Source organism: Rattus rattus, chromosome 14 (assembly GCF_011064425.1).
Source record: "Rattus rattus isolate New Zealand chromosome 14, Rrattus_CSIRO_v1, whole genome shotgun sequence".
In the NCBI taxonomy this organism is placed as follows: domain Eukaryota; kingdom Metazoa; phylum Chordata; class Mammalia; order Rodentia; family Muridae; genus Rattus; species Rattus rattus.
In genome coordinates, this window is record NC_046167.1 from 41,363,904 (window position 1) to 41,380,725 (window position 16,822).

The 16,822-nt window shown below is 44.5% G+C and overlaps 1 protein-coding gene across 1 annotated transcript; it reads left to right on the top strand.

Annotated features, from left to right (window-relative positions):
- Window positions 1–1,299: 1,299 nt before the first annotated feature.
- Window positions 1,300–13,145, top strand: Trim27 (tripartite motif containing 27). Its single transcript, XM_032884575.1, has 8 exons — window positions 1,300–2,013; window positions 3,097–3,192; window positions 4,701–4,931; window positions 8,207–8,229; window positions 10,162–10,277; window positions 10,396–10,428; window positions 11,531–11,557; window positions 12,307–13,145. The coding sequence occupies exons 1-8, from the start codon at window positions 1,594–1,596 to the stop codon at window positions 12,900–12,902; spliced, it is 1,542 nt and encodes a 513-aa protein (XP_032740466.1). The 5' UTR covers window positions 1,300–1,593; the 3' UTR covers window positions 12,903–13,145.
- The last annotated feature ends 3,677 nt before the right edge of the window (window positions 13,146–16,822 follow it).

Genomic DNA, 16,822 nt, shown 5'->3' on the forward strand with positions numbered 1-16,822 from the left:
CCGAGCAGAATCCAATGAAGTGATGCTCTGGATACAGAAATTCCCTTTTGCTTAAACACAAGGGCAGACACTGAGTCAATCCCAAAGGAGAGTAGGAAAGGCCACGGCAGAAGTGACAGGGCACAGAACTGCAAATCTATTCTGTGATAAGAAGCTAGCCTACAAGACCTCCTCCTCGGGTCGTCGCAGAATTCTCAATTGGGCAGAAACAAGCAAGTTTTAGGTTCTACTCAATGCCGTTCAATGCACTGGACACTTGATTTAAACTAATGGATAAAAATCTTTATGGCTCAAGCTGTGTTTTAAAAAGTTTAACTCACGGACGGGGAAAATTCCTGAAAGCAACAGTGTATGGGGGCTCAAGGAAGACACTGAAACAGACTGCTGGGAGTAAGAACTTTATTAGCGCCATAGGCGGATAGGCGGTGGACAATCAGAATTTCTGGCCGCGCCACAGGCGCCAGGGGGAGGTGGGGGTTGGGGAGTGTTCGAGAATGAAGCCCACGTGGCAGAATCAGGGTCGTTTCTTCTAGGGTCTCATAGGAACCCGCGGCCAGGCTGGTTCCTCAGCAGGTGGTAGGGAAGAAGTGTGTCATCAAGTAGCTCTTTGATATGTCTGGTCTGGCTACTTCACTTGAGGAAGTGAGAAACTGGGCACCTGAGGAGCCTGTTAAGAAGTTAGGGACTCACAAGCGGGCTCTCGGTGAGGCAGCTCCCTAGTAGCCGTAAGGCTAGAGAGAAGGGGAAGGACTTCAGTAGGTATCAGGGTCTGGTGAGCACTCTGGTCTGGATTCTATCAATCCCCCATTTCACACGAGAAGAAAATGAGGCTCGGAACGATAAACAAACTTACTTTAGAGTGGAAGTAGAAGTGGGCTTCTCCATTTCTGCCACTGAGAAAAGTTGCTGATAATAAAAGCTTTTTCTGGCGATTGTTATCGCCTGGAGTTGGGTGTGTTTCAGAGTGCTTCACACACTGGGAGGGGCTTAGCTCTCAGCCCAGTTTTCCGGCACTTATGCAAAGCCACCTTGCTTTTAAAGGAGCCAAGGCCTAGGCACTAAGAAGACACCCGGCAAAGGACTACGGATCCACCAAAGCCTAGAGTATCCCGACCCCACTGCCAGGGGCACCCTGCTCCCACTGCACAGGGCAACCACCACCGACTCCCGGGCTGGGTACCGGGGCTCCAGGACTGCGCCGAGGAAACCCGCCTTCCCGCCCCGGAGGAGAGCGGCGCGGGAAGCCAGGCCCCGCCCCCGGTCCACCTCTTCCGCTCGGCCCTTAGGAGTCTGCGCGGCCCTGGGATCCCTTCCGACGCGGCCACGTTGCCCGGTGAGCCATCCTGCAGCGCCCGGTTCCCGACACCCCTCTGCTCGGCTCTCAGCCGGGCCCTGGGGCCCAGGCCTTCCCGCGCTGTCCGTGAGGTGCAGCTGTGCGGGGACGGGTCTGGCCGCCCCAGAGCTCCGCGCGCGTCTAGGATCCCCGCGCCGGAGGCCCCACCCCGCTCCGGAGCTGAGAAGCCGAGAGAGAGCGCCGGGCTCTGCCAGAGCTCGGCTCCGGGCTCATGCCCTGCGGCCCAGCCGGCTCGCGCCATGGCCTCAGGGAGCGTGGCCGAGTCCCTGCAGCAGGAGACCACCTGCCCCGTGTGTCTTCAATACTTTGTGGAACCCATGATGCTCGACTGCGGCCACAACATCTGTTGCGCGTGCCTGGCCCGCTGCTGGGGTGCCGCGGAGACTAACGTGTCGTGCCCGCAGTGCCGGGAGACCTTCCCGCAGCGCCACATGCGGCCCAACCGGCATCTGGCCAACGTGACCCAGCTGGTGAAGCAACTGCGCACCGAGCGGCCGTCGGGGCCGGACGGCGAGATGGGCGTGTGCGAGAAGCACCGCGAGCCTCTGAAGCTGTACTGCGAGCAGGACCAGATGCCCATCTGCGTGGTGTGCGACCGCTCGCGCGAGCACCGTGGCCACAGCGTGCTGCCGCTGGAGGAGGCTGTGGAAGGCTTCAAGGTAGGGCCGGGCCGGCGGACAAAGAGGAGAGCCGGGGGCTTCCTGGTTTGCCGCCGAGAAAATGGCGAGCCGGACGTGGGGCCCACCGCCGTCATTTCCTCCCTGTCGGCTGCGGAGCCTCCGCGCTCAGACTCGGAAGGAGAACCTGTAGCTGGCGAGGCCAGAGGCGTCCCCACCCCCACCCCTTCTCCGAGCGCCCCCTGTTAACTGCCTCAACGCGTGCCGCAGCTGGGACGGCGCGAGGAGACCCTCCCTTGACAAAGGAGATGCACATGGAGCCATGTCCACTTCCATAGGCCTTGAACACCTCGAACTTGCTCTGGCCCAGGATATCAAACCAGACAGCCCCTGTTGGCTGGCTGAATTCACATCGACCGATGCCTATCACTTAATCTAAGCCCCCAGCGCTTCCCTGTAACCTGTTTTAGAACTTAATGGAAATGAACAGAGCTCTTTACTGCTTGAGTAAATCATTTAGCCACTCTCAGACTCGGGAGATAACTTATGAAGAGGAAGTGAACTCACAGGACCTGAAGAGGCCTTTGTTGAATAAACACTGGCACAGCTACACAGTAATTCGAAAATGTTACATATAAAGTAACTCTCAAGTGATAATGAGTCTGTTTTGAGGACTGCAGGGATATGTACCAACAGTTAGATTTGTTTAAATGTGAGTTCATCCAAATGTCAGTCACGTTTACAAAGCTGTATCATTTCACTCACTGGAAATAAAGTTGTAATTTAGTAATGCTTACCAGTTCTGTGCATGAGGAAAATAAATCATTTTTTTTCTGTATTCGTCTGAGGAATAGCTTACCTTTTGAGCCTCTTTACCCAGATGTCTCATAACCTGTGCAGAATGCTTCTAGGAACTGGTAGGTGGCTTGAGTTTAACAAATTTCTAAAACAGTTGTGCTGGACCCTGTGCTTTGGGCTCTTCCCAGGAATGGCACTGTGGTCTGAGGACAGAGTCCAGCCCGGCCTTGGCATCTGTAGTTTGGGTTCCCGTGTCATAAGCAGAGTAGCTATTTTGATGCTGAGATCTGCAAAATTCTGAATTGGCTGACTATTTACTTTCTTCAGGAGCAAATCCAGAATCGGCTGGACCACCTAAGAAGAGTGAAAGACTTGAAGAAGAGACGGAGGGCACAGGGGGAGCAGGCACGAGCTGAGCTCTTGGTAAGGGTCCAGATCTCCAGCCTGCAGAGAGGCATTGCATCAGGATAGCCTTGGCAAGGGTGTAATGAAAACTTCTAAGCAGAGCATTTCCCCTTGGTGTCTGTCATTCCTATCATTTAGCTCCATCCTGTCTCTGAGTGAGTGCGATCTTGACACCTCTTGCTTGAAAACAGGATGAAGAAACTTCTCAATGATCTTGTGTAGACTAAACTTAAACATACAATGTATCATATCAGCTTTGGGAGGATTATCCAGAGAGAAATACTTGTGCCAGTGTGTCAGTCACACTGCTTTGGATATACTCAGTAAATTGATCTTTAGCCTTAATTTTGTCTAAGGTTATATTGTATACTTTATACCTTTGAAAGACTTATCCAGGTTAAAAGAGGTATAAGGGGCCCTTGGAACAGTTGAATTCAAGTCAGATTTTAGCAAACTTTCTGAAAGTGGCCAGTAATAAGTATTTTTAGCTTTGTTAATTTACACAAGCTGAATCACAACACCTCAGTCATTGCATCTCGAAAACAGCCATGTCTAATACATAAATGAGTGGATTTTGGCTGGATTCAAGTAAAATCTTTCTTGACTGCTCTAGAGCCATTTTGCTGACCATTTGTTTATTCAGAAATAGTTTCACTATGCAGTCCAGGATGGTCTTGAACTCTCCATATTCCTGCCTTAGTCCCCCCAAGTGCTGGAATTATAGTATGCACTGCCACACTTGGTTTATAATCTTAGAACTCTAGGTTTTTTAGGATGTCTTAGATAGCCCCAGTTGATCTTAAGTTCATTATATAGTTAAGAGTGATCCTGAAGTTCCAGTCTTGCCTTGTCTGCCTTCCAAGTGCTAGGAATACAGGCATGGAGGAATTAGAAATGTAGGAAAGATAGACAAACCAATAGAAACATTGTATGGAGAGGAACCCATAAGCACCCCCTAAAAAATCAGGGCATGGATTACTTACTGAGACCAAGTAAACACATCCAGGAAACTTGTGCTTGCTCGATCATACCAGGTCATGTCCACAGAGTGCACACCTAACCCTGCCATTTCACTGTGATTGTTTCATGACTCCGCCTGCCAGGCAAGATGTTCATGGGCTCCAGTCATGTAGAACAATGCCTTTTCTTCCCACTTTATTGCCTGTGCCATTTGCTCAGCCCAGACAGACTGTCTAGTTCATGCTTACATGGCATTCTGCAAGACCTGTGCAAACATGGACTTTAGGAAGACAGTTGAGTTTCAGTGTCTTTACCCATCCGTGGATGAACCTGACCCTGATTTGACTGAGTCCCTTAAGATTAGAGACTGTTTATTAATTAAGATTTGAAGTAATTCAGTCCGTGGTCAGCACGTGTCTGTGTAGACTGGAAAGTGAGTGGGTGAGCGTAGTGTCTGTTTTCATGTAACTTGAAATGGTGAGATCTTTGGGTTAAGTCATGGGGGTTATTTTGAAGGATTCTAGCAGTGAGCCTTTCCTATTCTTACCTTTGCTTGTCATTTACAGAGCCTGACCCAGATGGAGAGGGAAAAAATTGTTTGGGAGTTTGAGCAGCTGTATCACTCTTTGAAGGAACATGAGTATCGCCTGTTGGCTCGCCTTGAGGAGCTAGACTTGGCCATCTATAATAGCATCAATGGTGCCATCACTCAGTTCTCCTGCAACATCTCCCACCTCAGTGGCCTGATTGCCCAACTGGAAGAGAAGCAGCAGCAGCCCACGAGGGAGCTCTTGCAGGTAACCAGGAGAGCGCTGCAGGGCAGCTTTTACCTTGTCAGGCAACATTCGTGATTCCTTTTTTTTTTAAATATTTATTTTATGTATGTGAATACACTGTAGCTGTCTTCAGACACACTAGAAGAGGGCATCGGATCTCTTTACAGATGGTTGTGAGCCACCATGTGGTTGCTGGGAATTGAACTCAGGACCTCTGGAAGAGCAGTCAGTGCTCTTAACCACTGAGCCATCTCTCCAGGGCGGCCCCCCCGTGTCCCTTTTAACTGCTAAAGTGTTAAGCATTTTGGAAGGAAAACCTGTATACTAGAAGTTGTGGTTGACACAACTCAGTTCTTCAGTTGTATTTCGTCATGGAAAAGGCAAAGAAAAACCTAGTCCTTGGGCCTTTCCTGCACTTCCCTCTACAGTCTTAGGGTCTCATTAATCTTATTTACTCAGAATAGATTATGTATAATAAAACATTTGAGCCACATGTCATTCAAAACCCTTTCATCATCCAGTAATTTTACTGTATACGCGCGTTTTAACAACAGCCAAAGACATTGTGTGGACAACAGGTACAGTTAGCCTGAATATAAATCACCTGTGCTAGCATAACTGAGGGAAGCCAAATGCTCTCCCAGGGTAAGAGCTACTGCTTGCCTGCCTTCCTGTCTTATCTTCCATGTTTAAGTACTATGGTGGGCACAGGAATTAAGTGATCAGTGAATGAGCTTTCTTTTATTGTGTTTTAGTGTGAAGTTCAGACAATAAGTAAACGGTTATCACACATGTTAATAATTGCCATTTGGAGGGATGGTGAGGCACCACAGTACTGAGCAAATTATGGCCTGCCATTAATTTCTGCTGCTGCTTGGACCTAAGTAGGTTTTTATTATTTTAAGATGTTTGGGAAAGGTGAGGAGAATGTTTTTCATCAAGGTGGAATTGTATGAAACTGAGAATAGGTGTCTATATGTTTTTATCATACATAATCATACTCATTCATACACATAACATCCATTACTGCTTTTCCACTACATCAGCAGTAGTGAGTGAGTGTGTGTATGTGTGTATTATGAAGCCTAAACTGTTTATTAGCTAATTCTTTAAGAAAAAGTTTACTAGCCTGTTTTAACAAGATAAGAGGAGATGACTTAGGTCTCAATAAGTGTCACTGTTTTATTGCTAGAGAGAGAAGGAAGGGAGGGTTTGAAAAGGGGACTGTTGACCTGTGAGTCAGAAGACCAGGGTGCTAGGAGTAGATGACAGTCTTGATGTGGTTGATGCTAAACAATATCAGAGCCAAAACCATTTGATTTAAAACTGTGGTCACCTTTGGTGACTTTATGTAAAACAGTCAAAGGAACCATGTTAGAGTTGAAAGTTAACCAGGTGGAGTGGATGGAAAGTGTCAGGGCAGAGGACCTGTTGGAAGATGGTGATGGGGAGTCAGGGTAGAGAACCGATTGGAGGATGGTGACAGAGTCAGGTGATGATGGAGAAGACTTAGAGATGTGAGAAAAATTTATTGCTATGTGAATCATGGAATTGGAGCTGGATGGTTGGAGTGTACAAAGATTCAATCAGGAGAAAAAGTCTGGCTATCCAAGTCTTTGGGAAAGCAAACTGCACAAAGGTCAGAAAAAAGGCAAAATGTACACTACCTACCTGTGTTTAATTTCTCAGTTTTGTGAGATAGTCTCACATAAGCCAGGTTGGCCTTGAACTTAGCTTCTACCTAATTTCCCAAGTGATAAAGTTGCAAGCTGTTGCTCGCTGTTTAAAACTTCATTGGAACTTTTAACCACTTGAGTTAGGTAGTGACAGCATCAGGAGGGAGGACCTGGTGTGTGGCTCATGCTCATCTCTCCAACATTTATGAGGCTGACTCTGAATTGCTATGAGTTCAAGGCCAACCTAGGCTACAGAGTAGCCCTGTCACTTGGAAAGTAGAGGTAGGAGGATCAGGGGTTTAAGCCTTATTGGGCCACATTAGACCTTGTCTAAGGAAGAAAAAAGAATAATCTGTGAGATAACTCACAAAACTCACAAAAGAGACAAGCTGCAGAAACATAAAATTGGCCCATGAATGTAAGCAATACACCAGCATTTACAAAAGGAGGGTACGCCAACTAAAACTACACTGTGTCCCATATCAGAAGAGCAAAGCATTCTGGAGGTCATTAGATCTGCTGGTGGGAATCAGAGTTGTCAGACTAAGTATGAAAATACATAGCAAAATTATTGCTTCAACATTATGTCTGTGTGCGCACGCGCACTCGTGTTATTGTCTGTGATTGCAAACAATCTAACTTCAATCAAACCTGAAAGATTGATTTAGTCAGATAAACACTCTCCCCACTGAATATAAAAAAGAAAGGTAACTAGTAGAGGCCTGAAGTTGTGCTGCATACCCATAGTGCCAGCGTTCTATAGGCAGAGGTAGGGGAATCAATGCGGTATTGAGTCTAGCCTGGTTTGCATAGCCAGTTTCAGGCCAGCCAGGGCTAAACATAGTAATGGTATAGTGATGTTCTGTCTCAAGAGGACCTGTAAACTAGTGAGTGGCTTCTAATATGCATGGCTTAGTGGGAAAAAGCAAAATAGAAAATAAGTGTGGGACTAGAACTATAGCTCAATTGTTGAGTGTTTCCTGCTCTTCTAGGAGACATGAAGTCAGTTCTTAGCACTCGGATGAGCTGGCTATAGCTGCCTACACCTAACTCCAGGAGATCCACTGAGTTGTTCTAAGCTCTCTGTGCAGACAACACACACACACACACACACACACACACACACACACACACACACACACACACACAAAATAAAATTTTAAAATGATAATTGAGACTTTGTAGAGGAAAAGAGGTTGGAGAGTACATGTATGAGCCAGTTTTGCAGATGAAACAAAATTATAAGACAAAGAGATAGGAGGGGGCAGGAAAGAGAAGGAAATTGAAAATTAGGCACGTACAACATTAAGGGTAGTAAACGGAGAAAGAGTAAACAGGAGTTTGTTGCAAGCGTGGCTGTTCTGTATGTATATTTGTGGTTAACTCACTTTGCTCTAAGTACACTGCACAGACAGGTATCTGAGGCCCAAGAGTAGAATGAATGCCTGAGTTAGTAAATCCTTACTTCCTCTGCCTGATTTCTAGGTCCTTGAGGTTGAATTATGTCCTAATTGATCTTGTCTGTAGAGTCCCCAAGATGGCTGGGTTTTCAGTGAACACTAGGAAGAAAGCTCAAATTTCTCATATCATCTCATGGTTTCCCTTTTCTCTTTCTTGTAGGACATTGGAGACACTCTGAGCAGGTACAGTTTTCTGCCCTTATGATGTAAACTAAGACTGTCTGAGCTCATATCTGTAAGTCCCCATTGGAGACTAGCCTGGGAAGTAGATGGCTGACTGAGTCTGTACCCGAATGGAGTCTATCCTTCAGACAACTAAAGGAAACTTAGCTCCTCAGTGGAACTTTATAACATGATTGAGCCTAATGAAGGACACCTTTAGTTCATCGCTTAGGAGGCAGAGGCAGGCAGATCTCTCTAGAGGTTGGGACTAGCCTGGTCTATGTAGTGAGCTTCAGAATAGCCAGGGCTACAGAGAAACCCTAAACCCTGTCTCGAAAACAAAATAAAACAAAACAAAAACACACTTTGGAACTTTTTGACAATTTGGTGCTGGGTGTGAGAGTTCACTCGTGAGGGTGCTAGAGTCTTTCCCACTTTGTTACCTTACTCTGTAATAGGGCATATACAGCCTAAGGCATGACCAGCTTGGTGTTAAATTGTCAATGGGTCATATGGATTCCAGCTGTAGTCACTTCTCTACTGTGCCATCTAATGGAATGTGAGCATAGTTCAGTGGTGTGACATGCGTTTCCCATTAAAGGGCTAGGGTTTGATTGTCAGCATCAGAAATGAAAGGAAGAGAGGAAAGAGAGGTCAAACCAGAAAGGAAAAATTTGGAGCAGGCTAGAATGTGAGACAATTTAGATACAGCTGCAAGTTAGATATTCGGGCTTCGGAAAGATGGTGTTTAATGTGAGAGTACCTACAGGGGGGAGACTAATGCTGAGGGAGCTGGGTTTGGAAGAAAATTAAAACACTACAAAGGGAAGTAGTTTGTGTTGGCTGGGACATGTATGCAGATAACTGGTCCTCATAGCTACTGGGTTGGAGAGGAACTGGAAGTTGTAACATTCCCAGTCATGTGCCCAGGAAAGTAAGACCTGTGTGTGCTAGATGTGGATGTTTTGTCTTGAGACAAGCTTTTTTTTCTGACAGGCTGGTCTTCGATTCTGATCCTCCTGCCCTGGTCTTTTACACTGAAATTACAGACATGAGCCTGTCATGACCAGTTTTGTCCTGTCTTTGTTTTTCCTCTTCTTCAGTACTAGGTATTTAATGCAGGGCCATTCACAAGCCAGGAATGCACTCTACAACTAATCCATATCCCCCACTCTATTTTCTGGATTTTGATGCAGAGCTCAGATGGCAAGCCATCAACCTTACAAGGGGGTCACTATCTCAAACCCTAGAAATTTGTAAAGATTAGGCTTGGGGACCACAGAAATATAGCTTAGCAGTTAAGAGCTCTTGCTACTGGAGTTTGTTTCACACCACCTAACTGTAAGTTACCTATAATTCCAGGTCCAAGGGATTCCTTTTCTAGATAGGCATTCAAGTATAAGGCACACATGTAGGCACGTACACATCATCACTCTGTAGACCAGGCTAGCCTGCTGAGTGCTGGGATTAAAGGCATATACCACCATCACCCATTAAAATTTAAAAAAAAAAAAAATAGGTTTGGCTCTATGAGTTCTGAGGTCAAAAGTTTCATTGACAAGAGACTTAAGCATAATAAAATTTTTTATAAGAAATGTGTAGTTAAATAGTTCTGTGGCTGGTATGGTGTCAAGTAATCTTTTCAAAGACTGATTTCTTCCCATTGTGCCAAAATGTAGTCATCGTTTAGACCAAGAAAACTTTTGACAGCTAAACTGTCAATAAGGTCTATGCAGATTTAAAGAATTTTTGTGTGTGTGTGTGTGTGTGTGTGTGTGTGTGTGTGTGTGTGTGTGTGTGTGTAGAGGAAAGTCGTAAAAGTTAGTGGAAGCTAATTGTAAAGACTGCCTACTTGTATTGGACGATTAGCTGGGACCTGGCCCCCCTGGTCCTCAAAACATTGTTGAGGGGGAGGCTGTATTGTCAGTATCTATATATTTGTTTTTATTTTAGGGCTGAAAGAATCAGGATCCCTGAGCCCTGGATCACACCTCCAGATCTACAAGAGAAAATCCATATTTTTGCCCAAAAATGTCTGTTTTTGACAGAAAGTCTAAAACAGTTCACAGGTAATATGAGGAAAGGAAATGGGTTTATTATATTCTGGATGTGTGGCTATCATTGTCATCTGATGCATTTTCCAACCAGTTAGAGAAATATAAACCGAATCTCTTTTTTTGCTTTTAGAAAAAATGCAGTCAGATATGGAGAAGATCCAAGGTAAATTTACTTATTTACTGAGCTCTTGATATTTCAAATGTCTTGGAAAGAAGCTGAATATATAGAGTCCAGGGGGGTCAGCAAGATGGCTCAGTATGTGAAGTCACTCACTGGGCAAACCTGACGACCTGAGTCTGATACTTGGAACCTACATAAAGGTGTAAGGAGAGAACAGACTATGTGTGCAATGAGATTTGTGATGCCACACACAAACATATGCTTCCCTACTTGAGACATGGTTGCTCTAGCTTGGGTTTGGTTGAGACAGTCATAATGTAAAGCCCAGTCTAGCCTTTACTTAGTGGTCTTCTGGCTCAGACCTTCAGGTGTGGCGTCATATCCATACTCCTCAGCTACATTTAGGTCATTGGCTAGTAACCGGAAGTGGCTTTCTTTGATCTGATTCTTGTTTCTCTTCCTCTTCCTTTGCCACTTCAAAGACTTATGTGAAATCCTTGGCCAGCTAGAAATCCCACATAAATTAATGATGGCAGTGGGTGTCATTTGAGCCACCCAGCCTCTACAGCAAAGATGGTTCGTACAAGATAAGAGTTATATATATATATATATATGTCATGCATTTGAACTTTTTGCCTTTGCAGAATTCAGTGGCTCTCTGGAGGGTGGAATTCTTGAACTTGGCTCGGTCTGATACCATGTTTTACAAAGTTCACACATGTTATCTGTATAGCCAAGGTTCCCAAACCCCCAACCCTAAAAATCCTTGCATGTGCAAAGCATAGAAGTGCATGCTTGTAAACCTAGTACTTTACAGCTGATCAGCGATGACGGCCATGAGTTCAAAGCCAGCCCAGGCCATATAGTGAGTTTCAGGGCAGCCTGAGTTACATAGTAAGACTATCTTTTTAAAAGAGAAAGAATTCCTGGGCAGATAAGCAGATATGGAGTCATAGTGTCAAATGAAGAAATCAGTACCCAGTTGACACAGGTGTTCCGAAATACTAGTGGATTCCAGTGCTTTGTGGGGGTTTTTTTGTTTGTTTTGGTTTTTTGTTTGTTTGTTTGTTTAACCAAATTGCATTTACTTAACATGTTTCCTAGAAAGACACACAGTCAGTAACTTTTCTTTCTTGTCTTTCAGAGTTGAGAGAGGCTCAATTATACTCAGGTAGGTGCTAGAAGACAAACCATGTTGAAGAGTGGATTAAAAGCCCTGTGAGCCTAAGTACTATTATATGTCCTTTGAGACTGCCTCAGTTTGAATCCTTTAGTTGCATATGTACAGATATACAGCCAGAGCCCAGTTGTGGGGACCAGAGGCAGGGATATCAGCAGGTTAAGGCCAGTTTTTGCTATGTAGTTAATTTGCATAGATTCTATCTCAAAAGATTAAAGGGAAAGCTTGAGTAGAGTAGATGTTCAAGGCAAAATCTCAGAAGAAATACAAGCATGATTTGAAAGGTAATATTAAGCTTTCAAATTCAGGAATTAGACATACATGAGGAAGCTTTAAATGTCGTCTATGAAGGAGATTGAGCCTTAGACGCAAGAAAAGGAATGGGGAATAAAACTATTACTTTCACTGTTATCTACACAGAGGCCATTAGCTAATCTAAATAACTTTTTAAGTTCTGAGACAGGTTCTTGCTATATAACACTGGCCATTTGCTATATAACACTGGCCATGCAACATAGGCTGGTCTGGAACCCCAGAAGATAGTCCTACCTCACTCTCCCATGTGTGTCACCATGCTTGGTTCCAACAGTAATTTTTTAAATATGCAGTTGACTGTGTTTGATCATATAATGATCACCTTTGGTGGGCATCTCTCACTGTGTTCTGGGGAAGTAGGTGAAATGGCAGGTGGTCTTGAGTGAGTTCTGGCTTTCAGCTGACTTCCCCCTTTGCTTCTACAGTTGACGTGACCCTGGACCCAGACACAGCCTATCCCAGCCTGATTCTTTCAGATAATCTTCGGCAAGTACGGTACAGTTACCTCCAGCAGGATCTTCCAGACAACCCTGAGCGGTTCAATCTGTTTCCCTGTGTCTTGGGCTCTCCGTGTTTCATCGCTGGGAGACATTACTGGGAGGTAGAGGTGGGCGATAAAGCCAAGTGGACCATAGGTGTCTGTGAAGACTCAGTGTGCAGAAAAGGTGGGGTGACCTCAGCCCCCCAGAATGGATTCTGGGCAGTGTCATTGTGGTATGGGAAAGAATATTGGGCTCTTACATCCCCGATGACTGCACTCCCCCTGCGGACCCCTCTCCAGAGGGTAGGGATTTTCTTGGACTATGATGCTGGTGAGGTTTCCTTCTACAATGTGACAGAGAGATGCCATACCTTTACTTTCTCTCATGCTACCTTCTGTGGGCCAGTCCGGCCCTACTTCAGCCTAAGTTACTCGGGAGGGAAGAGTGCGGCTCCTTTGATCATCTGCCCTATGAGTGGGATTGATGGGTTTTCTGGCCATGTTGGGAATCATGGTCATTCCATGGAGACCTCTCCTTGAGGAAGTGAACTTAGACCACAAGTGCTGTTGCCTGTAGTCCTGCCCCAGGCACAAGGGATCTTGTTGTCTTGTTGATTCCTGTCTATCCAGCGGGGTGTCCTTACCTTCCATGCCCTACAGTGAGAGACAAGATGTCCATCCACGATCTCTACTCACTTTCCCTTCCCTTGCAGATTGTGAGATGTAACAAAAAGTATTGCTATTTCCCAGAAATAAAAACCAGATTTCTCCTCTTGTGTTTCACACTTTTTGTTTTTGTTTCACACGTTACTGAAGTACATAATATGGATAGGATTTGAGTTTGGAGAACCACTTTCCAGATTCCTGGCCTGGCTTCTCTCAGTGTGGCTCACAGTATGGAAGTAGAAGCCAAATAAAACCTTTCCTCCCAAGGTGCTTTGGTTAGTGCTTACATAGCAATAGAGAAACAACTTAAAAAATTGGTACCAGATTCATGAGCTATTGCTATGATAGACCTAACCATGTTTTGGAAAAGATTATGGAAGTATTTGTAACTTTGGTTTGGAAAATAAGAGTGTTGAGAGGAATACAGATGTAAAAGGCCTGCACTATTGAGGTGAAATCTTCTGGGAAGTGTTTCCTCAGGGTCAGTACAAGCAGTGGTCCAGAGAGGGCCAAGACTGCATCTTGGTCCTGAGCTATTAAAAAGCAATCCAATAAGCAGTGGTCCTCTCGTAATCCTTCAGTTCCTGCCTCCAGGTTCCAGCCCTGAGCGCCTGCCTGATACCACTCAATAATGAACTGTGATGTGGAAGTGGATCCAAATAAACCCTTTCCTCCCCAAGATGCTTTTTGGTCAATTTTACTATGACAGTAGAGAAGAGAGGTGTTTCTGGACCATGTCTCCTTTCTAGGAACCCAGGATGGAATCAGACTGTTGAAATGACATACACCCCTTTTAGTTTTTCTTTCATGAACTTAGTTTACTAACCCTGTAAATATGGCCTAGTTTGGGTTACAAGTACTTGACATTATTAGTGAAAAATGACCCTACCTATGTAGTGGCATAAATTTTAACCAGTGTCTCTGGGTTACAATTATTTTTACATTGATAGTGAAAAATGTCCCTGCCTATGTAGTGACAAATTTTAACCAGTGTGTCTGCCTCAGTGACTCTTTGCTCCCTTCATTCTGTTAAAAGGTCTATCTTGGTTTTAAGTGCATATTATCTAAGCTTATCCCTGGAGTGTTTGCCAGCTGGAGGTGTTGAGGTAGTGTTCCAGGCCCTCACTGTATCCTTTTGGGGGCGGGGTGCCATTAGGGGCAACTCCAGTCCATGGTCTTCGGAGCCAGAAGCTAAAATCCCTGAGCAAGCCCTACCATGGTTCTTATCCCTGCTTCCTTTTGGGACGTGTCTTTCTTTGTTTACTACTCCAGTTGGTGCTTCAAGCTGGGAGAATGGAGCCTAAAAATGAGGTGGACTAACGTCTCACTGCAATAACCAACTTTATTTTGAGCATCAGACAATTTATAATTTTAAGGGTTTAGGAAGGTTTACATTGAGTACAATCTTAAGGACAAGCCATACGTGGCAAGAAACATCCTTTTCCTATACAGGCATTTAAACAGATAATAATAACCAGTTGTAATGAATAATCTCTAAACCTGGGAGGAATATGGAAACATTCTAAGTCCATGTTTTTTGAAGAAACTGAGGTTACAAGACTCGTCTTGTTTTCTTGGCATTTTCTCACAAGCACTCAGTTCCCCTAGCATGACTCAATTCCAACACTACGTTTAAAAATAAAGTGAATAGGTATGTTTGTATTGCTGTTCTATTTTGGGTCTTGGGTAAGAGGTGGTGGTAGTGGCTATTGATTTTTCAGTGTGGGGCCATAATCTCTGACGTAATAGCCAGCACCCGGTCACTAATGCTCAGAAGCTACTTTGCCTTGTGCCTGGCCTATACCTATTGTGTTGACTGATCTCCTAATTTCACTGAGAAATATTTTCAGGCCTGTGTGGGTTATTACTAGTGTGAGGTTTTGTTCTTGAGACAGAATCTCTTGGAACCTACACTGGCTTCACACTTGGTGTGATCTTCCCAACTTGGTCCTTTGGGTGCTGGGATTTGCAGGGAGAAGCCACAAGCTGAGCTGAGTGTTTTTAAATTGTCTCTGAAATAATGCAGCCCTGAGTGGAATAGATCAGAGTTCTCAAACATGCTTCCCAGAAAAACAACCAGCCCAAGTTTGTGGGTGATGTCACCATGTGCTGCAGAAAATTAGGTGTCCCCGTGTTACCGAGGACTGTTGAAGGAAGAGAGACACTTAGGGCCTTGCAACAGGGAGTTCCAGCCTCTATGGGCTGAATCTTTGAACAGCCACACTAAAGTATATTTATGGGTTGTTCATGAAAGTTGTTTTTGGGTAAAGGTCCTAATCTAATCAACACAGCTCCTGATGGGAAGCATCACACCTCTGCAACTTTAGTCCTTATTGTACACTGTTCAAAGTACTCAACAATGAAAGACATCCTAAGTGTTCCACAACCATCTTGTGACCACAGTCACATGCAAAGGCTGTGAAGCTCCTTCAGAAAAACAACTCTAGATGTACACCTAGAAAACAACTTCATTCTAATGTCTACCCTAGATAGAATGATTCTAGATTTCCTGCTACAGTGAGGCTGAGAAAAAGTCTCAGGAGTTTAGGTCTTTGCTTCTGTATGTCCTCAGAATATTAGATTGTTTAGCTACGTACACATTAAAATATACTCATTCCTAGTCTAGCATTGGGCTCTCATGGCTGAAGGCCATTAGTAAATGTGTCCTAACAAATGAACTACGTCCCAACTCTTCATCTGCTTCTTAGGAAATATCCCAGGTGGCTTTCCCAGTGCAGGATTAGCTTCTACAGATGTATAAATGCTTGTCCTCTTACCTCTACATATGCATCATGGTATGTAACGGAGAGCACGTGCACACCACACAAATAGATATTTTCATAGGAGGTGAAATTTAATGTTGAGTGAAAAAGATATCAGTTAAGTTTATGAACAAAGGGGTTGCCATTACTTGAGTGTGTGGGAAGATGACCAAGAGAAAGCAGCCAAGAGCTGGTGTTTGCTTTTCATGGTAGTGGGTTCATGAGTACTTAAGATTTCAACTGTAAAAAGTCCTATTTTGAATAGGATAAACAGCCCTCAAACTGAGCTGGAGAGATGATGCAGCAGTTAAGAATTGATGTATGGGGTTGGGATTTAGCTCAGTGGTAGAGCGCTTGCCTAGGAAGCGCAAGGCCCTGGGTTCGGTCCCCAGCTCCGAAAAAAAGAACCAAAAAAAAAAAAAAGAATTGATGTACAAGACCCTGGTTTGGTTCTCAGTATTGAAATCTGATTCCATTTTATGATCTTCACAGATACCAGGCACAGAAGTGGTTTACATATATACATATGTATAAGCAAAATCCTTCATTTTTTTTTTTTTTTTTTTTTTTTTTTAAAATCTAAGTAAGGGTTGGGGATTTAGCACAGTGGTAGAGCGCTTGCCTAGCAAGCGCAAGGCCCTGGGTTCGGTCCCCAGCTCCGAAAAAAAAAAGAACTCACTCAGGCAGACTGCCCCTGCTTCATTCCCAAGTGCTGGAATTAAAGGCATGCAGCCATAAACTACTATCTTTTCATTCACTGAATCAAAATATGAGCTCTTAAGGCAGACATGAGGATCAGTAAGATTCTTTAGGCTCCTGGTCCTTGAAGGATCTATTTAATTATATAATTATATACTAGGGTTAGCACTCTTAATATCCCCCTCCCATCTCCCTATGTATACACCAATTTCATTATAGATGGTCATGAGCCACCATTTGGTTGCTAGGACCTCTGGCTCTCAGGAAGAGTAGCAGTGCTCTTATCCTCTGAGCCGTCTCTTCTGCACATACCTTGGACTGCTCATTTTCTCC

Bases quoted from the DNA above. Each gene is read 5' to 3' on its own strand.
- Trim27 (XM_032884575.1), top strand. From the start codon at position 1,594: ATGGCCTCAGGGAGCGTGGCCGAGTCCCTGCAGCAGGAGACCACCTGC. The intron at 8,230-10,161 runs GTACAGTTTTCT...TTTTTATTTTAG, and splicing joins ATTGGAGACACTCTGAGCAG to GGCTGAAAGAATCAGGATCC. The intron at 10,278-10,395 runs GTAATATGAGGA...TTTTGCTTTTAG, and splicing joins AAGTCTAAAACAGTTCACAG to AAAAAATGCAGTCAGATATG.